The 26,121-nt window shown below is 41.8% G+C and overlaps 1 protein-coding gene and 1 pseudogene across 1 annotated transcript in view; both read left to right on the top strand.

The window, feature by feature from the left end:
- The first annotated feature begins 9,286 nt into the window (after positions 1 to 9,286).
- On the top strand, positions 9,287 to 9,359 carry LOC113879314 (annotated as a pseudogene).
- Positions 9,360 to 16,957: 7,598 nt separating this feature from the next.
- UBTD2 (ubiquitin domain containing 2) overlaps positions 16,958 to 26,121 on the top strand; it is a 62,950-nt gene continuing 53,786 nt past the window's right edge. Inside the window, exon 1 of the mRNA XM_027520254.1 lies at positions 16,958 to 17,186. Coding sequence (XP_027376055.1) covers positions 17,117 to 17,186 — 70 coding nt within the window. The 5' untranslated portion in view covers positions 16,958 to 17,116. The remainder of the gene's footprint in view (positions 17,187 to 26,121) is intronic.

Below are 26,121 nucleotides of genomic sequence, written 5' to 3'. Positions count from 1 at the left end.
TTCACTTTCCTGCATTGGAGAAGGAAATGGCAACCCACTCCAGTGTTCTTGCCTGGAGAATCCCAGGGACGGGAAGCCTGGTGGGCTGCTGTCTATGGGGTCGCACAGAGTCGGACACGACTGAATCGATGCAGCAGCAAACCATACTTGCATTATTTTAAACACTACTTGACTGTGGTTTATAATTTTCTTAATTTTCTGTGTTCTAAAGTTTGGACTTTTAAATCAATATTTGTAAACAACATTAGTCTATAATTTTATCTTGTGTGTGGCATTTAATCAACTAGTAGTATCAATGTTAACCTGCATCACAAAAAGAATTTAGAAGTTGACCTTCATTTCTCTGTACTCTGAAATGATTTATATAGAATAGGACAGTCTTTTAAATATCTGGTAGAATTCTCTTGTGAAAACATCTCAGCTTGGTATTTTGATATGGGATAGTTGTTTTTTTTTTTTGTAGCATTCTATATTTCATCCTTCAAGTTGATTTGTTAAACTTTTTATCTTCAAGGGGTGGTCAATTTTGGTCTACTATACTGTCATAAGACATTATTCATTTTATTAGGTTTACAATTTTTGCATGGCACTATGGAACTAAAAGAACTGTTTTATGACCTTTTGACTTCCTCTGTGTTAACAGCTACTTTTCTCTTATTATTTCTTACTCTTACATATTTTTGCCTTCTCCCTCCTACACGCTTTAAAAATTAAATTTCCTAGTGGTTTGTCTATGTTCTGACTTTATTCGAAAAAACTGAATTTTTGTTTATTTTGATCTACTGTTTTCTAGTTCTGTACTTCATTACTTCTTGCTTTTATCTTTATTATTTTTTTCTTTGTGGTTTCTTTTGTTCTTTTTCTAACTTAAATGGGAAATTTAAATAATTAGTTTAATTCAGTTTATTGTTTAATTGTATTGATATAGATTTTAGGACTATAAATTTTCATTGGCTCTATGTATTTTCCTTGGGAATATACCATAGATTCTAAACATATAGCAATTCTGTAATTTACGTGATTTTCTTATACCCAAGCATTGTTAAATATAAGGTTTTAAGGTTTCCATTAGAAAATTATGCCAATTATCAAATTACTGCATCTCAAATCTAAAATCACTCTTCATTGCCTACTTTGTGAAAATGGATGTGGGCCCTTTAAATATTGTGCCTTTGCCAGTAAGCACGATGTTTAGCTTTAAGGGTAGAGGGCAGACACCGCAGGAGGAATTCCCTTTGGTGGCTATAACATGGGTAACTTTAGGGCCAGGTTCCCGTGATGTGCGCAGCCTGTGCATTGCCTAGCTCCCGTAGCACAGACAGCTTCTCTCATGCAGCTCCTTTAGGATACACAATTGCTTCAACACCAGGTTCCTGCAATGGCAGCAGCTTCCCCAAGATCCGGCTCGTGCAACACACAGAACCCAACACCTAGCAAGCAACAACTTCCCCAGGCACTCCCTCTCAGGTATTCAGAGCAGAATGGCTCTGGTGAGACAATTCCTAGCACCCTATAGGATGGATTTCTAGCCAGTCCTGGGGAGTGGATTTCCAGCAATTCCACTGGTGTAATACAACAGTAACCACTCTGCATGCATGCATGCTAAGTCTCTTCAGTTGTGTCCAGCTCTTTGTGACCGCATGGACTATATAGCTTGCTAGGCTCCTTTGTCCATGGGGATTCTCCAGGTAAGAATATAGAAAATTTTTTCCAAAAAATTGAAATGCTATTGATACCAGGTGGCACAGTGGTAAAGAATCTGCCTGCCAGTGGGGGAGAAGCAAGTTCAATCCCTGGGTCAGGAGGATCCCCTGGAGAAGGGAATGGCAACCCACTCCAGGGTCCTTGCCTGGGAAATCACATGGACAGAGGAGCCTGATAGGCTACAGTCTATGGGGTTGCAAAGAGCCAGACATGACTGAGCAACAACAGCATGCATGCACACATTGATACCAAAACTAAACAAAAATGTTAAGAGAAATAAATATAGACAAATATCCCTCACAAACATAGATGCAAAAATTCCAAACATAATTTTAGCAAGGTGAATCCAATAGTATATAAAGAGGACAAACATCATGATTAAGTCAGATTTAGCCAAGGTTTAATATTTGAAAATTAATCAGTATAATCCATCATAAAGTGGTAGTCACTCAGTCGTGTCCAACTCTTTGCAATCCCATGGACTGTCACCCACCAGGCTCCTCTGTCCATGGAATTCTCCAGGCAAGAGTACTGGGGTGGGTTACCATTTCCTTCTCCAATAAACTAAAAATGAAAAGCCATGTAACCATCCCAAAGCATTTAGCAAACCATTTTTGATTAAAAATAAAAGCTGTAAACTATGAATGGAAGTAGTCAAACAGGAGATGGCAAGAGTGAACATCGACATTCTAGGAATCAGCAAACTAAGATGGACTGGAATGGGTGAATTTAACTCAGATGAGCATTATATCTACTACTGTGGGCAGGAATCCCTTAGAAGAAATGGAGTAGCCATCATGGTCAACAAAAGAGTCCGAAATGCAGTACTTGGATGCAATCTCAAAAATGACAGAATGATCTCTGTTTGTTTCCAAGGCAAACCATTCAATATCACAGTAATCCAAGTCTATGCCCCAACAGTAATGCTGAAGAAGCTGAAGTTGAACAGTTCTATGAAGACATACAAGACCTTCTAGAACTAACACCCAGAAAATATGTCCTTTTCATTATAGAGAACGGGAATGCAAAAGTAGGAAGTCAAGAAACACCTGGAGTAACAGGCAAATTTGGTCTTGGAGTACAGAATGAAGCAGGGCAAAGGCTTACAAAGTTCTGCCAAGAGAATGCACTGGTCATAGCAAACACCCTCTTCCAACAACACAAGAGAAGACTCTACACATGGACATCACCAGAAGGTCAACACTGAAATCAGATTGATTATATCCTTTGCAGCCAAAGATGGAGAAGCTCTATACAATCAGCAAAAACTAGACCGGCAGTGGACTCTGGCTGAGACCATGAGCTCCTTATTGCCAAATTCAGACTTAAATTGAAGAAAGTGGAGAAAACCTCTAGACCATTCAGGTATGACCCAAATCAAATCCCTTATGACTATACAGTGGAATTGAGAAATAGATTTAAGGGACTAAGACAGATTGACAGATCTGATAGAATGCCTGATGAACTATGGATGGAGGTTCATGACATTGTACAGGAGTCAGGGAGCAAGACCATCCCCAAGAGAAAGAAATGCAAAAAAGCAAAATGGCTGTCTGAGGAGGCCTTACAAATAGCTGTGAAAAGAAGAGAAGTGAAAAGCAAAGGAGAAAAGGAAAGATATAAGCATCTGAATGCAGAGTTCCAAACAATAGCAAGGAGAGATAAGAAAGCCTTTCTCAGTGATCCATGCAAAGAAATAGAGGAAAACAACAGTATGGGAAAGACTAGAGATCTCTTCAAGAAAATTAGAGATACCAAGGGAACATTTCATGCAAAGATGGGCTCAATACAGGACAGAAATGGTATGGACCTAACAGAAGCAGAAGATATTAAGAAGAGGTGGCAAGAATACACAGAAGAACTGTACAAAAAAGATCTTCAGATAATAACCCAGATAATCATGATGGTGTGATCACTTACCTAGAGCCGGACATCCTGGAATGTGAAGTCAAGTGGGCCTTAGAAAGCATCACTATGAACAAAGCTAGTGGAGGTGATGGAATTCCAGTTGAGCTATTTCAAATCCTGAAAGATGATGCTGTGAAAGTGCTGCACTCAATATGCCAGCAAATGTGGAAAACTCAGCAGTGGCCACAGGACTGGAAAAGGTCAGTTTTCATTCCAATCCCAAAGAAAGGCAATGCCAAAGAATGCTCAAACTACTGCACAATTGCACTCATCTCACACGCTAGTAAAGTAATGCTCAAAGTTCTCCAAGCCAGGCTTCGGCAATATGTGAACCGTGAACTTTCAGATGTTCAAGCTGGTTTTAGAAAAGGCTGAGGAACCAGAGATCAAATTGCCAACATCTGCTAGATCGTCGAAAAAGCAAGAGAGTTCCAGAAAAACATCTATTTCTGCTTTATTGACTATGCCAAAGCCTTTGACTATGTGGATCACAATAAACTGTGGAAAATTCTGAAAGAGATGGGAATATCAGACCACCTGACCTCTCTTTTGAGAAACCTATATGCAGGTCAGAAAGCAACAGTTACAACTGGATATGGAACAACAGAGTGGTTCCAAATAGGAAAAGGAGTATGTCAAGGCTGTATATTGTCACCCTGCTTATTTAACTTCTATGTAGAGTACATCATGAGAAACGCTGGGCTGGAAGAAGCACAAGCTAGAATCAAGATTGCCAGGAGAAATATCAATAACCTCAGATATGCAGATGACACCACCCTTATGGCAGAAAGTGAAGAGGAACTAAAAAGCCTCTTGATGAAAGTGAAAGAGGAGAGTGAAAAAGTTGGCCTAAAGTTCAACATTCAGTAAACGAAGATCATGGCATCTGGTCCCATCACTTCATGGGAAATAGATGGGGACACAGTGGAAACAGTGGCTGACTTTATTTTTCTGGGCTCCAAAATCACTGCAGATGGTGATTGGAACCATGAAATTAAAAGATGCTTACTCCTTGGAAGGAAAGTTATGACCAACCTAGACAGCATATTCAAAAGCAGAGACATTACTTTGCCAACAAAGGTCCATCTAGTCAAGGCTATGGTTTTTCCAGTGGTCATGTACGGATGTGAGAGTTGTACTATAAAGAAAGCTGAGCACCGAAGAATTGATGCTTTTGAACTGTGGTGTTGGAGAAGATTCTTGAGAGTCCCTTGCACTGCAAGGAGATCCAACCAGTCCATTCTAAAGGAGATCAGTCCTCGGTGTTCATTGGAAGGACTGATGTTGAAACTGAAACTCCAATACTTTGGCCACCTGATGTGAAGAGTTGACTCATTTGAAAATACCCTGATGCTGGGAAAGATTGAAGGCAGGAGGAGAAGGGGACAATGGAGGATGAGATGCTTGGATGGCATCACCGACACAATGGATATGGGTTTGGGTGGTCTCTGGGAGTTGGTGATGGACAGGGAGGCCTAGCATGCTGCAGTTCATTGGGTCACAAAGAATTGGACACAAGTGAGTGACTGAACTGAACTGAACTGATGAATGGAAAGGAACTTCTTCAATCTATAAAGGGCATCTATTAAAAACCTACAGCTAACTCTTACAACTCAGCAACAAAAAGAAAAGCCAACTTAAAAAAAACATAGAGATGGGTGGCATTGTAGAGGTTTCTAGGAGCTTGGAGGAAGAGGAATGGGTAGTGGCTACTTAACGGTCATCAGGTTTCCTTTTGCGTCTGCCTGCAATGCAGAAGACCTGGGTTCAGTCCCTGGGTCAGGAAGATCCCCTGGAGAAGGAAATGGAAGCCACTCCAGTACTCTTGCCTGGAAAATACCATGGATGGAAAAGCCTGGTAGGCTACAGTCCATGGGGTTGCATATGGTCAGACACGACTGAGCAACTTCACTTCAAAAAGTTCTGGAACCAAATCATAATAATGTTTGTAAAACATGAATGCTCTTAATGCCACTGAATTGTACACTTTAAAATGATAAATAGCATGTTATGTATATTTTTTCAGACTACTTAAAAATAATCCTAGAGCTAGCATCATACTTAATGGTGAAGTTGAATGGAACAAGTAAGGATATTTGTAGATTGTCATGCCTACTAACCAATAAAATTAGTCAAGGAACAAAATCATATACCAACTGGAAAAGAAGTAAAGTTCTCTTTATCCACAGGTAACCTGAGCATCCATTTAGTAAATCCAATGGAATCTGTAAAGAACTACTAGAACTGACAAATGATTTAGCAAGATTGCACAATATCAACATCCAAAAATCAATTGTATATCTATATGCTAGCAACAAACATGCAGTTCAGTTCAGTTCAGTTCAGTTGCTCAGTCATGTCCAACTCTTTGCCACCCCATGAATCGCAGCACGCCAGGCCTCCTTGTCCATCACCAGCTCCCAGAGTTCACTCAAACTCATGTCCGTCGAGTCGGTGATGCCATCCAGCCATCTCACCCTCTGTCGTCCCCTTCTCCTCCTGCTCCCAATCCCTCCCAGCATCAGGGTCTTTTCCAATGAGTCAGCTCTTCGCATCAGGTGGCCAAAATATTGGAGTTTCAGCTTCAGCATCAGTCCTTCCAATGAACACCCAGGACTGATCTCCTTTAGAATGGACTGGTTGGATCTCCTTGCAATCCAAGGGACTCTCAAGAGTCTTCTCTAAACGTGTAGTAATTGGAGCTATAAAAACACTATTGTTATTGATAACATCAGAAAATGAAGTCCTTAGGGATACATCTGACACAAGATATACAAGTGTTGTGCATTTGTGGAGTTCTCTGGCAGTCCAGTGGTTAGGACCCGGTGCCTTCACTGTCGTGAGCCTGGGTTCAGTCCCCAGTGAGGGAACTAAGATTCTACAAGTGGTGTGGCAAAGCCGAAAAAAAGAAAAAGGCCTGTACACTTAAAATTACAGAGCATTATTGAGGGAAATTAAAGATTAAAATGACATAAACAAAATATATATATACTGTGTTCGTGCTTCAAACGATTCTGTATTGTTCATGTGTCAGTTTTCCCAGTCTATTTATAGAGTCAATGTTAATCCAATCAAAATCACTACAGGGTATTGTTTGCTTTAAAAAAATCATTGAAGAGATGATTCCAAAATTAGCATGGAAATGCAAGGAACAAAGAATAGTCAAAACTACTTTGAAAGGAAAAAACAAAGTTGAAGGATTAATACAATCTGATTTCAAGACTTATTACATAATAGGCAGAAGGTGATCTTGTCATCAGCATCAAATAGATCAATGAAACAGGGTAGAGAGTCCAGACATAGACTTACACATATATGGATAAATCTTTTTTAAAAAATTGAAGTACAGTTGATTTACAATGTTGTATTAGTTTCTGGTATATGGCAAAGTGATTCAGTTACATGTATGTACATATACATATATGTGTGTATATTATTTTCCATTATGATTTATTGTAGGATATTGAATATAGTTTCCTGTGCTGTACAGTAGGGTCTTGTTGATTACTTATTCTATATATGATAGTTTGTATCTGCTAATCCCAAACTCCTAATCTATCCCTCCCCGTCTTTCCCCTTTGGTAACTGTAAGCTTGTTTTCTATGTCTTTGAGTCTTCTTGCATTTTATAAATAAATTAATTGGTATCATATTTTAGATTCCACATGTAAGTGATATCATATGATATCTTTCTGACTTATTTCACTTAATATGATAATCTCTAGGTCCATTCATGTTGCTGCCAACGGCATAAAGTCCGAGTAGTATTCCACTGTGGGCTTCCCTGATGGCTCAGTGGTAAAGAAACTGCTTGCCAATGCAGGAGAGGAGGGTTAATCCCTGGGTTGGGAAGATCCCCTGGAGAAGGAAATGGCAACCCACTCCAGTGTTCTTGCCTGCAAAATCCCATGCTCAGAGTAGCCTGGCAAGCTACAAGTCCATGGGGTCACCAAAGAGTCAGAGGTGACTTAGTGACTAAATAACAAGAAGTATTCCATTGTGTGTATATATATGTAATATATATATATACACACACACATATATATCTATATATCTTCTTTATCCATTCATCTGTCAATGGACATTTAGGTTGCTTCCATGTCTTAACTATTAGAAACTGGATAGATTTTTTTTTTAAAGCTACAAAGGCAGTTGAGCAGAGAAAAGAGTCTTTCAACAAATGTTGCTAAATATTGATAGATGTATATTTATATTCAAAACCAAAGTCACAAAAAAACACACTTTGATCCATATCTCACATCATATGCAAAAATTAATTCAAAATGGATAATAGACCTAAATGTAAAACCCCAGACTAAAAAGGGCCAAGAAGAAAAAAAAGGAGAAAGTTTTTTTGACTTTGATTTAGGCAAATTTTTTTTATATAACACCAAAAACATGATCTACAAAAGAACACATTGATAAACTGTACTTCATCAAAATGTTTAAATTGTTTTTTCAAAAGACATTCTTAAGAGAATAAAGAGAATTACCTGGAGGTCCAGCGATTAAAACTCTGAACATTCACCACCAAGGGCTCAGGTTCAATCCTTGGTCAGGGAACTAAGTAAGATCCCAGAAGCTTCATGGAGCAGCCAGTTGAAAAAGAGATGGAGAGACAGTAAAAATATAAAGCAAAGACTAATTTGCAAATTAAATATTTGATAAAAGAGTTGTATCCAGAAAATATAGAGAACTTTCAAAGCTCAAGAATAAGAAACTCAGCATCTGCTGCTGCTGAGTCACTTCAGTCGTGTCCGACTCTGTGCGACCCCATAGACAGCAGCCCACCAGGCTCCCCCGTCCCTGGGATTCTCCAGGCAAGAACACTGGAGTGGGTTGCCATTTCCTTCTCCAATGCAGGAAAGTGAAAAGTGAAAATGAAGTCGCTCAGTCCTGTCCGACCCTCAGCGACCCCATGGACTGCAGCCTACCAGGCTCCTCCACCCATGGGATTTTTCAGGCAAGTGTACTGGAGTGGGGTGCCATTAATGGGCAAAAGATTTGACCATACACTTTACAAAAAAAGATACACAAATGGTAAATAATAACAGGAGAAGATGTTCAACATCGTTAGTCATTAGGGAAGCAAAAACTAAAGCTACAGAGAGATACTCACTAAACACTTATTGGTGGTGGTGGTGGTTTAGTCTCTCAGTCGTGTCCAACTTTTGCGACCCCATGGACTATAGCCCGCCAGACTCCTCTGTTCATGGGATTCTCCAGGCAAGAATACTGGAGTGGGTTGCCATTTCCTTCTCCAGGGGATCTTCCTGACCCAGGAATCGAACACAGGTCTCCTGCATTGCAGGCAGATTCTTTACCAACTGAGCTATTAGACCTGACCCAAACCAAGTGTTGGTGATGATATAGAGGAACTGGAGTTTTCATATAATACTAATGGGAATCTAAATGATAAGGCCACTTTGGAAAGTAGTTTGGTAGCTTCTTTAAAAAAAACAACAACAGCACACAAACATGACTGTATGTTCCATTCATTCTACTACTAGGCACTTAGCCAGTAAAAAGAAAAAGATGTGTCTATACATAGACTTTACAACTTTACTTGTAATCATGAAACGCTGGAAACATCCCAAAAGTTCAACAAGGGATTGGACAAACTGGCATTTCCCTACCACAGGAAACCACTCAGTATTTGAAAGGAATAAACCCCAGTGCTTGCTTCAGCAGCACATGTACTAAAACTGGAATGTTGCAAAGAAGATTAGCATGGCCCCTGCACAAGGAGATGGCTTCCCCGGTGGCACTAGTGGTAAAGAACCCAGCTGCCAATGCAGGGGACATCAGAGACTTGGGTTGGATCCTTGGGTGGGACTCTGCTTTTTATTTTTACTCTCTCTTCATCTCTCTTTTTAACTGGCTGCACCAGGCAGCTTCTGGGATCTTATTTCCCTGAACAAGGATTGAACCTGGGCCCTTGGTGGTGAATGTGCAGAGTCCTAATCTAGTCCCATGGACAGAGGAGGAGCCTACAGTCCATTGAGTTGCAAAGACCTGGACACGACTGTAGCACCTTAGCATACACGCTGAGCAAGGATGACAAAAAAAGGGGAATAAACCCTAAAATCTGGATGAATCTCAACGTAATTATGCTGAATGAAAGAAGCCAGACAACAGAGAGTACATATTGTATGGTTTCATTTACAGAAACTTTTGGAAAATGCAAAGTAATCTGTAGTGACATACAGCAGATCAGTAGTTGCCTGGGGACAGGTGACTTGGGAGATACAGTAAACAAGGATTACAGAAATTGCTGCTGCTGCTGCTAAGTCGCTTCAGTCGTGTCCGACTCTGTGCGACCCCATAGACGGCAGCCCACCAGGCTCCCCCGTCTCTGGGATTCTCCAGGCAAGAACACTGGAGTGGGTTGCCATTTCCTTCCCCAATGCATGAAAGTGAAAAATGAAAGTGAAGTTTGCTCAGTCGTGTCCAACCCTCAGTGACCCCATGGACTGCAGCCTTTCAGGCTCCTCCATCCATGGGATTTTCCAGGCAAGAGTACTGGAGTGAGGGTGCCATTGCCTTCTCTGTACAGAAATTGGACTATAGAAATGGCACTATAGTCCATCCAGTATTTCAAGTCTCAAACCTAAGAGTTATTAGTGATTCCTCCATCTTCCTCACCTCTTGCACCCAGGGATTACCAAGAGATATGAAGAAACTTGGGGGTGATGAATGAATATATTGATTGTGGTGATGGTTTCACAGGTGCGTATATTTGTTAAACTTATAAACGTAGACACTTAAAGTACATGCAGGTTTGTTGTTAAGATTTTTTTTGATCATGCTGGCTGCTGACTAGAGAATGAATTATAGGAGGAGGCAAGAAAGAGTGCAGGAAGGCAAGTTGGGAGAATATTGTAGTAGCCAAAGTGAGAGATGATGGTGGCAACAGATACAGAGAAAAGGAGCAGAGATTCAGAATATATTTAATGGATAGAGTATAAAGGATTTGATAATGGGCTGGGTGCAAGAGGTGAGGAACATGGGGGAATCACGAATAACTCTTAAGTTCGAGACTTGAAAAATTGGATGGACTATAGTGCCATTTCTAGAGGATGAAAAAGACTAAAAGTAAAAACAGTTTGGCAGGGGATATGGAGAATCAAGTTTTGTCAAGAACATGTGTTCTCTGAAATTCCATCTGTGGACCAAACTGCCTCAGGAAATGCCTGATGCCTGCATTAAAAATGCTGGTTCCATGACTCCACCACAGACCTACTGAATCAGAATTTCTGAGGAATTGTGATTTTAAAAAAATGCATTTATTTGGTTATGCCAGGTCTTAGTTGCAGCATGCAAGATCTTCAGTCTTCTTTATGGCATAAAGGATCTTTAGTTGTGGCATTCGAACTCTTAGTTGCAGCATCTGGGATCTAGTTCCCTGACCAGGGATCCAACCCAAGCCAGGGAAATCCCAGTAACATACACTTTTAATCAAAATTTAAAACTCTCATGCTTCAAAGGGCACTATAAACAAAATTAGGAAATAATTCACAATGGGAGAAAATATTTGCAAATCATGTATCTGCTAAGGGATGTGTTATCAGAATGTATGACAAACCCTTATTACTCAATATAAAAAGACAAATAATCCTATTTTTAAATGGGCAAATGATCTCAGTAGACATTTTCCCCAAAGCAGATATACAAATCATCAATAAGTACATGAAAAGACACTCAACATTATTAGTCATTGGGGAAATGCAACTAACTCAATGAGATATTCTTGGTGTTGTTCACTCAGTCCTGTCTGACTCTTTGTGACCCTATGGATTGCAGCATGCCAGGCTTCCCTGTCCTTCATCAACTCCTGGAGCTTGCTCAAATTCATATCTGTCGAGTCGGTGATACCATCCAACCATCTCCTCCTCTGTTGTCCCCTTCTTCTTCTGCCCTCAATCTTTCCCAGCATCAGGGTCTTTTCAAATGAGTCAACTCTTCACATCAGGTGGCCAAAGTATTGGAGTTTCAGCTTCAGTATCAGTGCTTCCAATGAATCAGTCCAATCCAAGGGTTGATTTCCTTTAGGATTGACTGGTTTAGGATTCCCTCCTTGCCGTCCAAGGGACTCTCAAGAGTTTTCTCCAACACCACAGTTTGAAGGCATTAATAAAAAAGGTGCTCAGCCTTTTTTATTGTCCACCTCTCACATCCACACATGACTACTGGAAAAACCATAGCTTTGCCTCTATGGACCTTTGTAAGCAATTATTAGTCATTGGAGAAATACAAGTTAAAATCTCAATGAGATATTCTACATACCCAAAATGGCTGCACCATTTTATATCCTCTTATAAATTGCTAATGAAAATATAAAATGGTATAACCTTCTTGGAAAATACAATTTGCCAATTCCTCAGAAACTTAGAGTTACCATATGAGCAAGCAATTTCACTGCTAGGTATATGCCCAGAACAATTGAAAACCTACATTCACACAAAAACTTGTACATGAGTGTCATAACAACTTTATTCATAATAGCCAAAAGTGGAAAGAGCCTAAATGCTCATCAACTGATGTATAGAGAAACAGAATGTAGTATCCACACAATGGAATATTATTCAGTCATAAAAGAAAGAAGTACTGATATATGCTGCAACATGAACTTTGAAAACATTATGCTACATGAAGGAAACCAGTCACAAAAAACTTCCTATGATTCCATTTGTATGAAAGGTCCGTTAGCAACTTTCAAATATGCAATATGGTATTAATTAAAGCCATCATGCATGATTTATGGTGACTTACATCACTATGATTTATTTATTTTATATCTTGAAGTTTGTATTGTTTGACTTCTTCACCCGTTGTGCTAACACCCTACTTGCTGCCTCTGGCAACCACCTATCTGTTCCATGAGTTTGACTTTTTTTTTTTTTTAGGTTTCACATATAAATAAGATCATATGGTATTTATCTTTCCGTCTGACTTATTTCACATAGCAAATGCCCTCAAGCCCCATGTTATCACAGATGACAAAATCTTTTTTAATGGCTGGATAATATTCCAGTGTATATACACACCACATTTTCTGTATCTATTCATCCATTGATGACACTATGGTTGTTTCCATACCTTGGCTATTGTAAATAGTGCTGCAACGAACATGTGGGTACATATATCTTTTCAAGTCAGTGTTTTTAATTTTCTTTAGATACATACCTAGAAGTAGAATTTCTGCATTATATGGCAATTTTATTCTTAATTTTTTGAGGAATCTCCATACTGTTTTCCACAGTGGCACCACTGTTTACTTGAATCCTACCCTCTAAATTGGTGAAATATATGGGCACCCCACTCCAGTATTCTTGCCTGGAAAATCCCATGGATGGAGGAGCCTGGTAGGCTCCAGTCCATGGGGTCGCTAAGAGTCAGACATGACTGAGCGACTTCACTTTCACTTTTCACTTTCATGCATTGGAGAAGGAAATGGCAACCCACTCCAGTGTTCTTGCCTAGAGAATCCCAGGGACAGAGGAGCCTGGTGGGCTGCTGTCTATGGGGTCGCACAGAGTCGGACCTGACTGAAGCGACTTAGCAGTAGCAGCAGCATAGGATGTGAATTATATCTTAATAAAGATGTTATTAAAAACTAGAAAAGCACTCACACACACACAGAAGGCCTGTTTCTATAGAATATCTTCTTAAGTGGATTGGTTCATGCAGTAAGTTTAGACAGGTCATGCTAGAGCAGAGTAAAGAGGAGAGTTAATGAGTTCCCACAGCATTTACAGCATTGTTACTGGCCCTGTTTTACAGGTGAGGAAACTGAGCTCTACAGAAATTTATGGTCATATAGCTAGTACGGGTCAGAAATCAGATTCTGTGGGGCCCTTCAGTTCAGTTCAGTCGCTCAGTTGTGTCCAACTCTTTGCGACCCCATGAATTGCAGCACGCTAGTTCTCCCTGTCCATCACCAATTCCCGGAGTTCACTCAAACTCACGTCCATCAAGTCGGTGATGCCATCCAGCCATCTCATCCTCTGTCATCCCCTTCTCCTCCTGCCCCTAATCCCTCCCAGCGTCAGAGTCTTTTGCAATGATTCAACTCTTCGCATGAGGTGGCCAAAGTACTGGAGTTTCAGCTTTAGCCTCATTCCTTCCAAAGAACACCCAAGACCGATCTCCTTCAGAATGGACTGGCTGGATCTCCTTGCAGTCCAAGGGACTCTCAAGAGTCTTCTCCAACACCACAGCTCAAAAGCATCAATTCCTCGCGCTCAGCTTTCTTCACAGTCCAACTCTCACATCTATACATGACCACTGGAAAAACCATAGCCTTGACTAGACGGACCTTTGTTGGCAAAGTAATGTCTCTGCTTTTGAATATGCTATCTAGGTTGGTCATAACTTTCCTTCCAAGGAGTAAGCGTCTTTTAATTTCATGGCTGCAATCACCATCCGCAGTGATTTTAGAGCCCCCCCAAATAAAGTCTGACACTGTTTCCACTGTTTCCCCATCTATTTCCCATGAAGTGATGGGACCAGATGCCATGATCTTCGTTTTCTGAATGTTGAGCTTTAAGCCAACTTTTTCACTCTCCTCTTTCACTTTCATCAAGAGGCTTTTTAGTTCCTCTTCACTTTCTGCCATAAGGGTGGTGTCATCTGCATATCTGAGGTTCTTGATATTTCTCCCAGCAATCTTGATTCCAGCTTGTCTTTCTTCCAGCCCAGCATTTCTCATGATGTACTCTGCATAGAAGTTAAATAAGCAGGGTGACAATATACAGCCTTGACGTACTCCTTTTCCTATTTGGAACCAGTCTGTTGTTCCATGTCCAGTTCTAACTGTTGCTTCCTGACCTGCATATCGGTTTCTCAAGAGGCAGGTCAGGTGGTCTGGTATTCCCATCTCTTTCATAATTTTCCACAGTTTATTGTGATCCACACAGTCAAAGGCTTTGGCATAGTCAATAAAGTTGAAATAGATGTTTTTCTGGAACTCTCTTGCTTTTTCGATGATCCAGCCGTTAGCAGCCCTATTACTATCTCCTGAGAATCTGTGTCTCTGTTTTAAGATAAAAGCAAGGTGGAGAACATCCACAGCTAAGGATTTCTCAGTGGCATTGCTCTCTCCTCTCAGCTGCCAAATCCTCGGTGCTCCTTGGGCTTCCTTGATAACTCAGTTGGTAAAGAATCCGCCTGCAATGCAGGACACCCCAGCTCGATTCCTGGGGTGGGAAGATCTGCTGGAGAAGGGATAGCCTACCCACTCCAGTATTCTTGGGCTTCCTTTGCAGCTCAGCTGGTAAAGAATCTGCCTGCAATGTGGGAGACCTGGGTTCAATCCCTGGGTTGGGAATATCCCCTGGAGGAGGGGAAGGCTACCCACTCCAGTATTCTGACCTGGAGAATTCCATGGACTCTATGGTGCATGGGGCTGCAGAGTCCGACAGGACTTGGTTTCTTGGTTTAGACCAAAATTTAGGACAAAGCAATCCCTTTGAAGCTATCAGTATGCAGCTTCTTTCCTTCCAGGAAGTGATGAAGTGATGTCTGTCTGGCTATGCGAATACTTAGCTGAGGATGATCAAATAGACTTTATGACACAGTACCTGAATATCAGAGCACCCTCTGAAAACTCATAAAGATATCACTTGTATATAAGCTCTTTGAATGTTCATGAGCAGCTAGGACAACACTCATTTGTCAGTCAGTATAAATTTAATATAGCAGACTTCTATTTTTCACAAGGCACTTTGTTTTCATGTATGCATAGGGTTTCGTTTGTTTATTGGACATTTGTTTTAATCTGATTGTCAAATGAATACAAGGACTGAAACCTTTGCCTCCATTTTGGACTGTTTCTGTGAGCTACATTCCCATCCTGAGTCAAAGGGTATGAACATTTTTAAGTCTCTTGATCTGCAATCCAAATTGCTTTGCAAAAAGACTGAACCAATTTACACTCCCACCAGCAGTGTATGAAAATATATTTAAATGCAAATTCCAAGCGGCATAGAGCCACTTTCCTAGGTATTTTACTTGAAAATTTTTCTTTAATGCTAAGCAAAAGCTGACCCAGGACGTTAAAAAAAGAAATCTGATTATAAAAATGGAGCAGATAGTTAAAACAGCTCTTAGGCAGAAGTAAGCTTTAGAAAGACCCAAGCCAGGTGATAAAAATTTTTAAGGCATCCTGGCAAAAAGCACAATTCTAAAGGGACCATTAACAATTTGGCTTCAGACTGGAAGAGCAGCGGCCAAGAATGTCGGGCGTGGTCAGTGTACCAAATTCTAGTTTAGAAAAAGCGGGGTATTTTACTTATTTATATTTCAATTTGTTCTAAGGACGATTTAGAACCCTTAAAAGCAGGATCTTGAGAAGTAGCATTGTGTCTGAATAATCGAGAAGGAAACAAACCCACGCCCCCCTGAACTACGGTCCACGCTTATCTCTCGCAGCCCCGGATGCCTTGCCTCTGTAATCTCAGTCCAGTTTGCAACCACAAAGACAGCCTCTACGTCTAGTAATGGGGCACCGAGATTGCAGGGGGGCAGGGGGATGGGGCAGGCAAGGAGAAGCCAGGACTTAGGATAGCAACCCATTGGACTCTACACAAATCCAAAAGGTGCTGGGACTTCAATCTTCAGCCAGGAGCACCCCTCCGCCGGGTAAGTGGGACCCCGCCCGCGAGCCTTCCATCGCTACTTCTCCGTGCGCAACCCCCGCCCGCCCCCGACCCGCTTCTACCAGAAGGAGGGGCGCCGGAGGAGTCAGAAACTCTATTTCTCCCCTTTCCACTTTTCCTATTCACTTTTACTCCGTCTGTCCTGCTCTCTCCCCCTCCATCGCTTTCTTGGCTCATTCCCGTCTTTCCCTCTCCCTCCTCCTCTCCCGCTTTCTCAGCCTCTTCCCGGGGACGGAACCCCCAGGCGCCTCCTTCCCTCGGGTTTGGTTGGGGGGCCCCCTCCCCTCTCGCCCGCCTCGCATCCCCTCGGCGCCTCCCCGCCTCCTGCCCCGCCCCTCCGCCCGCGGCCACGCCCGCAGCCAATCAGCGCGCGGCCTCCCACGGCCCCGCCCCCCGGCCTTTCCGGGAGGGCCCCGCTGAGCCCAGGCCTGGATGCGGAGGGCGGCGCCGTGGGGCGGGGGCCGATGGGGTCTGACGGACGCGGGGCTCCGGCGCGGGGCTCGCCTGCACGCGGGAGCGCGGGGCTGTGAAGGCGTGAGGTGGGCGCCGCGGCCCGCCCGGGATGGGCCTGCCCCAGCCTGGCGGGGCCGAGCCGGAGGCGAGGGCGGCGCGCGGGCCAGGCCTGCTGGGCGGGCGGCCCGGGGACTGAGGTAGAAGTGGGCGCGGAGGAAGGGGCCGAGCCAAGGCGGTGGGTGGAGCGGAGAGGGGGGCGGAGGCTGGGCCGCGGCGGGCGAGCGGAGCGGAGCGCTGGTCCGGAGCTCGGCGGCGGCGGCGCCTGAGGAAGCGGAGGCGGCGGCGGGCCCGGACGAGCGCCCGGAGGTGGCGGACGAGGCGCCGGGGGCCCCCATGGGCGGGTGTGTGGGCGCCCAGCACGACTCCTCGGGCAGCCTCAACGAGAACTCGGAGGGCACCGGAGGTAGGTGAGCGCCAGGGGGCAGCCTCGGCCCCCCATTGTTCCCGGCAGGGCCTGGCCACCTGTCCCGGCCCCTGCGGGCCTCGCGGCCGGGGCCCCCGCGCCCCTTTGTCATCCCCTCTTCCACGTCACTCCCCGCGCTCCGCTTCCGGCCGGCCGCCGGGTCGCCCCCTTTTTCCCCTGACCCCCCAGCCCCCCGCCCCAGAAAAGCACTCCGCGCTCCGGGAAGGTAGCCCACGGCCTCTCGACCCCACCGCCTCGGCTGGGGAAACTCGGACCAGAAACTGCCTCTGGCTCCCTCGCTCCCTCTCCAGCCCGTTTAATTATTCAGGAACAGGATGGCGGCGCTGGGGTTGCAGGAAAGCGAACTGATGGGGGTTGGGGGGGGGAGGTGGGGAGGGGAGCCTAATGTATTCCCTCCGACGGGCCCCGCCACATCTCTCCGAACCCGGCCTTGTTGAGCAGAGTTGGCTGGTCTCCGCTTTCCTGAGTTTCAGATGACAGCTGCCCTGGTTGGTTCCAATTTGGCCATTTAAACCTGCAAGTTTCTGGAACTCGGCTGGGGAAGTCTCAAGTGGCCTCAAGCATTATTTTAACGAGGGGTGGGTAAATGGTCTGCCGGAGTAAAACGTGGCTTCTTTCTCCAGCCTGGGGTTATTGGGCCAGTGCACTGTTGGGGTGGGCTAGTCAAATTCCTATCCATCTTACGTAAAGGAAAATATGTAGGATAAAAGTACAAATGCTGTTACCCCAGTAGGATCCGTAGTTTAAAAGTTTCTGTGACACGGAACGCACTTGTACTTTATTGTAAATATGTTTGCTGAGGAGAGGTATTTTAATTCAATCAATGTTGTAGTATAGGAGAAGAGTAATCCAGTTAATTCTGCTTTTAGTTATATGACCTCTTGCTGGGCCCATTCTATACCTTGTGTAGAGGACAGAATGTTTTAGTTAAAGAAGAAACAGCTTTTAGGAATAGCAAAAATGACAGTGTTGGTTTTGTTCCAACCTTTATGTTAGATGTCACAGAAATGTGGGGTGTAAGTTCCTAAACTAAGTCGTTGGGGTGGGTGGGTTTACAACTTTTTTCTTATCGTGCTAGCATTTGGACCAGTTGCTTGCCTCGTTAAACTCCATGTACACCTAACTTTTGACTTATAAATGTCCTGATTACATGATGTTTAGCCATGCTACTTCATTAAAATGTATGGTCATCCTGTATGACTAAATCCTGGGCAAATTGAGAGCTCAGCAAAGCGTCTTGAAAAAAAAAAACTGTCCACGGAAAGCGGTACTTTGTAGTGCATTTCAAGTCATAGCATAATTACTCAGTGGCACGTTAACAATGAGATTTGCAGTAAAAACAAAGCAGGAAGATAAAAGGGGGCGTGGTTTAAAATAACCTTGGGTTAAGATCAAACTGAGGGTCAAAATCCTGTGGGTGAGGTGATCATTAATGGTACCAAACTATACAGGTACAATTACTTTTTGGTAAGTATAGATAGTGTGCTTGTTATATGTAGTTTAAGTTTTTTCACACTCGTTTTAACATTTTGATTCAACATTTTTCTGTTGTTGGTAGTGCACTTGAACTAATTTATGGTTTTAAGGCCTTTTGGTGGTGTGACTTGTGACCAGCCAGACGTTATTAGCACGGGCTTTTAAAAGCAAGAAGTATTAGCTTTTGGTAGTTTATTATTATCAGTGGTACCTAGTTAGATAGTTATAGTGTCAGCTTCTTTGTGAACTGAGTTCTCTGGGTTTTAAGCTGTGCTTTACCTTTCCAGAGTAAAGTTTAGAAAAATTGTTGTGAAACCTTCGTTTTATTTCTGGAGAGAAGGCATGACCCTGATGTAACTGGGGTGAAGGAGTGAGCTGTGTGGGATAAAAGGATTATTTCTAGAATTTAATTTGTGGAGGCCTTTATTCTCCATTATTGTCATGAAAGTTAAAGAGTTAATTGTGATTTAAAGGAATTAGCCCAGGTGAGTGTTTCAGGTTAACTTGTTAAATAGTTACTAGCTTATTATAGTAGATTTTTGTTTGGGAGGGAGAGACTTTTCCCTAAGGGTGTTGGCACAGATCCGTCACTTTTCCGATGTACAGTAGTAGTTTTAATCTGGACATATTGGGCTATGAAAAAATTTTTTTCAGCATGGAGTAAAACACAGTTTCCCAATGTTTTTCATGACAGATTTAAGATTTTCATGACAGATTTAATTACGTCCACAGTGTTGTGCAAACATCATCATTTTAGGATGGCTTCACTTTCTGAATATCAGCAGACTTAGTAAAATGACTTAAAAAACTTTTTTGGCCATTTGAGGTACTGTACTTTCCCTTTCCCTCTGAATCTTAAGTCTCTTAAGTATGCAAATAAATGTGTATATTGAGAATAACTTCCATTCTAGGTGCAGTACTTTGAAGAAATTTGGAAAATTTTTGTAAGAATTTTTAGAATATGGAAATGGCTTAATGTTGTAAGATTTGTGTTATGTATTGTTTTGGAATCAGTTGCTGTATCTTCTGGTATACCTTGCCTAGAATTCAATTTTTGAGTTTTAGCTTTTTTGACCATTTTTTAAATGCCTAATTTTAATCAAGAAAGTTATATTATAGAACTTATGCAAGATTATTTAACAATGCTCTCCAAGCTTCCACACTCCTAGAATTTCCAGCTGTTGTGACATTTTCAGACAGCATATTTTGTATAGTTCTCCACCTTATTATGATGACATTGTGATGCTGAGGTTGGCACTTAGGTCCTCTAGACAAGAATGTGGCCCGTGGCATTTACTAAGTAATTAAATCTCTGATGAGTTTTAAAAATAAGAAATATATGAATAAAAAAACAATAAAATGAAATTCATTGAAGACAGCCGATTCCCTTTTCATATTTCAATCCTTTAGTGAAAGTAGTGATGTGTCAGTGGAAAGTAGGTTCTCACCTCTGGGTAAGTCATTTATTCTGTACCTTCAGTGATATCCCGAGAGTACTGACCAAGGTGCTCACCAGTTTCTAGGTTTACAGGAGGAGAACTCTGAATACTGAATATTGACTTGTTTGGGTTTTTTTTTTTTTTTGGCTGCTGCATTCAGCATATGGGATTTTAGTTCCCCAACTAGGTATCCAACCCACCCATGCCCCTGCAGTGGAAATGCAAATTCTTAACTACTGGACAGCCAGGGAAATCTCAAACATTGACTTCTTTATTTCAGAGTGTCTTGAGAATATCGTGGAGTTCTTTTGGATATCCATTTATAGCAGCCTTAACACCTACTTGATGAGAACAATGCTTTTTGAGTAATAACAGCTACCATTTAATCCAGTATTTATTGTGTAGCAGGTATGGTGATTATGTTCTCACTTAGTCTTCAACAACTCTGGGAGGTGGATAGTATCTATTTTATAGATGGATTGATGCTGGGAGAAATTAAATAACTTGCTTAACATGGCAGAGTCAGAGCTTAAACTGGGGCTAAAATAAAGAATGCTGACTTTTTTTCCTTTTCCTCTAGTTTAATTTTTTTTTAATTTTAGTAAAATACATATAAAACTTGTTATTTTAATCACTTTTAAGTGTATACTTCAATGGCATTAATTATATCCACAGCATGCAATACATCACTATGTATTTACAGAGTTTTTCATCACTCCAGACAGACTCTGGATCTGTTAAGCAATATCTTTTCTCCCCTCTCCTCCTAACCCCTAGTAACCTCTAGTCTATGATTTGTCTCTGAATTTGCCTATTCTAGATATCTCATATAAGTAGAATCATACAATATTTATTGTTTTGTTGGTAGTATATTTTACTTAACAGGTCTTAAGGTTTATCCTGTTGTACCAAGTATCAGTGATCCTTTTTATAGCTATTGTGTGTACATGCCATATTTTGATTATCCCTTCATCCGTTGAAGGACGTTTGGATTGTCTCCACTTTTTGGCTATTGGGAATAATGCAGCTATGAACTTTAGTGTACAGAGAGTAAATCCCAGTTTTCAGTGCTTTGGGATATATACCTAGGAGAACGTAGGAATTGAGAGATCATGTTAATTCTATGTTTACTTCTTAGAGGTAAATTTTCCCACAGTGATTGCACCATTTTACATTTCTTCTAGCAGCATACAAGGGTTCTAGTTTCTTCACATTTTCACCAATGCTTGTTATTTCCCATTTTAAAAATTGTAGCTTTTATAGCGGGTGTGAAGTGAGGGACATCTTATGGTTTCAGCTTGCATTTTGTAATAGTGATGTTAATGTGCTCATTTGGCATTTGAATATCTTCTTTTAATAGAAATATCTAAGTCCTTTGCCTGTTTGTTTTTAATTGAGCTTGGGCTTTGTTTTTGCTACTGAGTTGTAGGATTATGTTAATCTTTATTCTGTATATTAAAGCCTTATCAAGATACATTCCAAAGAATTGCACGGAGAGATAAGAAAACCTTCCAAAGTGATCACTGCAAAGAAATAGAGGAAAACAGTAGAATGGGAAAGACTAGAGATCTCTTCAAGAAAATTAGAGGAATCATGCAAATTAGAAATCATAGAAAATTAGAGAAATTCATGCAAAGATGGACACAGTAAAGGACATACAGTATAGACCTAATAGAAACAGAAGATGTTAAAAAGAGGTGGCAAGAATACACAGTAGAACTATACCAAAAGATCTTCATGACCTAGGTAACCACGATGGTGTGATCACTCACCTAGAGCCAGACATCCTGGAATGAGAAGTCAAGTGGGCCTTAGGAAGCGTCACTACGAACAAAGCTAGTGGAGGTGGTGGAATTCCAGCTGAGCTATTTCAAATCCTAAAAGATGATGCTGTGAAAGTGCTGCACTCAATATGCCAGCAGATTTGGGTAACTCAGCAGTGGCCACAGGACTGGAAGAGGTCAGTTTTCATTCCAATCCCAAAGAAGGGGAATGCCAAAGAATGTGCAAACTACTGCACAATTGAACAATCTCACATGCTAGCAAAGTAATGCTCAAAATTCTCCAAGCTAGGCTTCAGCAGTGCATGAACCGAGAACTTCCGGATGTTCAAACTGGATTTAGAAAAGGCAGAGGAACCAGAGATCAAGTTGCCAACATCCATGCCAACGTTGGATCATAGAAAAAGCAAGAGAATTCCAGAAAAACGTTTATCTGCTTCTGCTTCATTGACTATGCCAAAGCCTTTGACTGTGTGGATCACAACAAACTGGAAAATTCTTAAAGAGATGGGATTACTAGACCACCTTACCTTCCTCCTGAGAAACCTGTATGCAGGTCAAGAAGCAACAGTTAGAATCAGACATGGAACAACGGACTGGTTCCAGTTTGGGACAGGAGTACGTCAAGACTATATATTGTCACTCTGCTTATTTAACTTGTATGCAGAGTACATCATGCGAAATCCCAGGCTGGATGAAGAACAAGCAGGAATCAAGATTGCCAGGAGAAGTATCAATAACCTCAGATATGCAGATGACACCACCCTTATGGCAGAAAGTGAAGAGGAACTAAAGAGCCTCTTGATGAAAGTGAAAGAGGAGAGTGAAAAAGTTGGCTTAAAGCTCAACATTCAGAAAACGAAGATCATGGCATCTGGTCCCATCACTTCATGGCAAATAGATGGGGAAACAATAAAAACAGTGACTATTTTTTTGGGCTCCAAAATCACTGCGGATGGTGACTGCAGCCATGAAATTAAAAGACGCTTGCTCCTTGGAAGAAAAGCTATGACCAACCTAGACAGCGTATTAAAGAGCAGAGCCATTACTTTACCAGCAAAGGTCTGTCTAGTCAAAGCTATGGTTTTTCCAGTGGTCATTTATGGATGTGAGAGTTGGACCATAAAGAAGGTGGACACCAAAGAATTGATGCTTTTTAACTGTGGTGTTGGAGAAGACTCTTGAGAGTCCCTTGGACTGCAAAGAGATCCAACTAGTCAATCCTAAAGGAAATCAGTCCTGAATATTCATTGAAAGGACTGATACTGAAGCTGAAACTTGAATACTTTGGCCACCTGATGCGAAGAGCCAACTCACTAGAAAAGGCCTTGATAATGGGAAAGATTGAAGGCAGGAGGAGAAGGGGATGACAGAGGATGTGATGGTTGGATGGCATCACCGTCTCAAAGGACATGAGTTTGAGCAAGCTCCAGGAGTTGGTGAAGAACAGGGAAGCCTGGCATGCTGTGGTCCATGGGATCACAAAGAGTTGGACATGACTGAGCGGCTGAACAACAACAAGATACATGACTTGGAGATATTTTCTCACATTCTATAGGTTGTCTTTTCATGCTCTTGATGGTGTCTTTTGATTCACAAAAGTTTAATGAAGTTCAGTGTATCTATTTGTATCTTTGTTGCCTGTGCTTATAGTTTCAGTTTTAAATTTATTTTTAATTGTTGATGGATAAAGAATAAATATATAACAATAATTTACAAATCTGATAACTAACATTTGTTTTAACTATGAATAGAAAGCTGTTTTAAGCTTATTTCCTCTGTCAGATCTGATGAAAAGGTTGATAGGCAATGAAATTGTTTTTTAAATTTGACAGGTGATCCATAAAGCCATTTCAGTTTCTTAATCAAGAGATGAGTATTGTCTTTTCTGGGGAAGCATTTTACAATCAACAACCATTGAGTACCCACAGTATGCCCAACTTTGTATTGGTTGCTGTTGTTCCAAAAAAAGGAATCATTATCCTATTTCTTGTGTATGTCAGAATCCTTTTTTAGGAAAGCATAATGTGCATGTATGAGGCAACTGAAAAGCACTATTTAAACAGATAAAAAACACCACTGAATAAATTGTGCAAGTGCTGAGAGAGCAACGGAACACGAAGTGACCTCTGCTGCTAGGAGGTGTGGTTCCTCAACCAGCAGCACTGTCATCAGGTGGGAGACATCATGTTAGAAATGCAGACTCTCGGGCCCTGGCCGTAAACTGCTGAATCAGAATCTGCATTTTAATAGTGTTCTCCAACAGTTGCCGTGCACGTTCAAGTTCAAGAAGCATTGGTAAAGGATTGCTTACAGTGGGAAGAGACGAGAGAGGAATACATTAGGGGGAAAAATGTCAAGAGTTGGTTTTTTGGATGTGGGGATATAGAAAATAATCCCATATTTGTGAACCTGGGTAAACCAAGAATACTGAAGTGGCATGTCAGATTTTGGGGAATAAGAAAGAGCTGTCTGGAGAAAGCAACCTTTCAGTATGTTAAAGTTCAATTGACAGAAGAATTTTTAAGTTGAGACATCATTTTGAAGTTTAGATATGGAACTCCTAAATGTTCAGGATTATGAATGTGGATTTTGGAGTCAGCTGGCTAAATTGGCTGGAGGTGTAAAAGTCAATGAAGGCTATGCTGCTGCTGCTGCTGCTAAGTCGCTTCAGTCGTGTCTGACTCTGTGTGACCCCATAGACGATAGCCCACCAGGCTCCCCCGTCCCTGGGATTCTTCAGGCAAGAACACTAGAGTGGTTTACCATTTCCTTCTCCAATGCATGAAAAGGAAAAGTGAAAGTGAAGTCGCTCAGTCGTGTCCCGACTCTTAGTGACCCCATGGACTGCAGCCCACCAGGCTCCTCCATTCACAGGATTTTCCAGGCAAGAGTACTGGAGTGGGGTGCTGTTGCCTTCTCTGGAATGAAGGCTATCAGTACAGTTCAGTCGCTCAGTCGTGTCCGACTTCTTGCGACCCCATGAATCGCAGCATGCCAGGCCTCCCTGTTCATCACCAACTCCCAGAGTTCACTCAAACTCATGTCCATCAAGTCGGTAGTGCCATCCAGCCATCTCATCCTCTGTTGTCCCCTTCTCCTCTTGCCCCCAATCCCTCCCAGCATCAGAGACTTTTCCAATGAGTCAGCTCTTTGCATGAGGTGGCCAAAGTATTGGAGTTTCAGCTTTAGCATCAGTCCTTCCAATGAACACCCAGGACTGATCTCCTTTAGAATGGACTGGTTGGATCTCCTTGCAAGTTAAGTGAAAAGAGGAGGAAAGTACGAAGAATTGAGTCATGAAGTTTTCACAAAGTAGAGAAATGAGAAATCACTTCTCAGGACCTGACTGTAGTGAGTACTTAGTATACTGAATTTTGTTGAGTTACTGGGAAACAGGTCTGCCTGTGAAACTGATAGATCTAATTGCATTTGAACTTTTCATTCTAGTGTGGTTGTGGAAATTCTAGTTGTAGTTTGGTACTCATATCCTAATATAAGACAGACTTCTTGGGCGTCCAACTCCAGAATATAGCAACAGCCCATTTGAGATTGGTGTACTTCAGAACAGATGCATTCTCTACAAGACATCAGTTACTTTCTTCAAGAATATCACGGACATCTATTCTTTATATATTTCCAGTGTTTTACACTTGTCATCTCACTAGGTGCTTCATTGAATTTTCTTTTGCTGCTTCTCTTAGGGCTGTGCCTATGGTAAAAAAAAAAAAAAAAAGAAGAAGCGAATCGAACATGACTGGGACTAAAGATTAAGTCTCCTCGTTTTCTCCCTAGTGTGACAGTAGAAGTAAAAATCTTTCATGTTTTTCCGGGTTGGTGAGCTCTGGGGCTTCACGAGAGGATGCATAAAATTTCATACCAATTGGAGAGAGACGTACTGTGAAATAGGAGGCATTTACTTGATGTAAAGCAGAAGGGGGCTGATTTTGCTAGGAGGAATGGAGTTGTGTGGAAAGAATCAAAAGGAAAATATACAGCAAGAAAATGTAGGTTGGAAATACAGTGGTACTTTGGGTAGCTCCATAGGTTCAGTAGGTATGAGAACTGAAATTAGATGGGAAGCGACAGTTGGAAAATACTGCCATATGGGGCAAGCTGAATCTTCTTTGAGAAGAGAGTTAAGCACTTCAGTTTACATTAAAAACTGCTGTGGTATGTGGTAGCCCCTCCCTCATTTGCTTCCTCCCATTGGGCTTG

The sequence above is a fragment of the Bos indicus x Bos taurus genome, chromosome 20 (assembly GCF_003369695.1).
Source record: "Bos indicus x Bos taurus breed Angus x Brahman F1 hybrid chromosome 20, Bos_hybrid_MaternalHap_v2.0, whole genome shotgun sequence".
Classification (NCBI taxonomy): domain Eukaryota; kingdom Metazoa; phylum Chordata; class Mammalia; order Artiodactyla; family Bovidae; genus Bos; species Bos indicus x Bos taurus.
The sequence above is the reverse complement of the archived record's forward strand: the minus strand, read 5'-3'. Positions and strand labels throughout refer to the sequence as shown.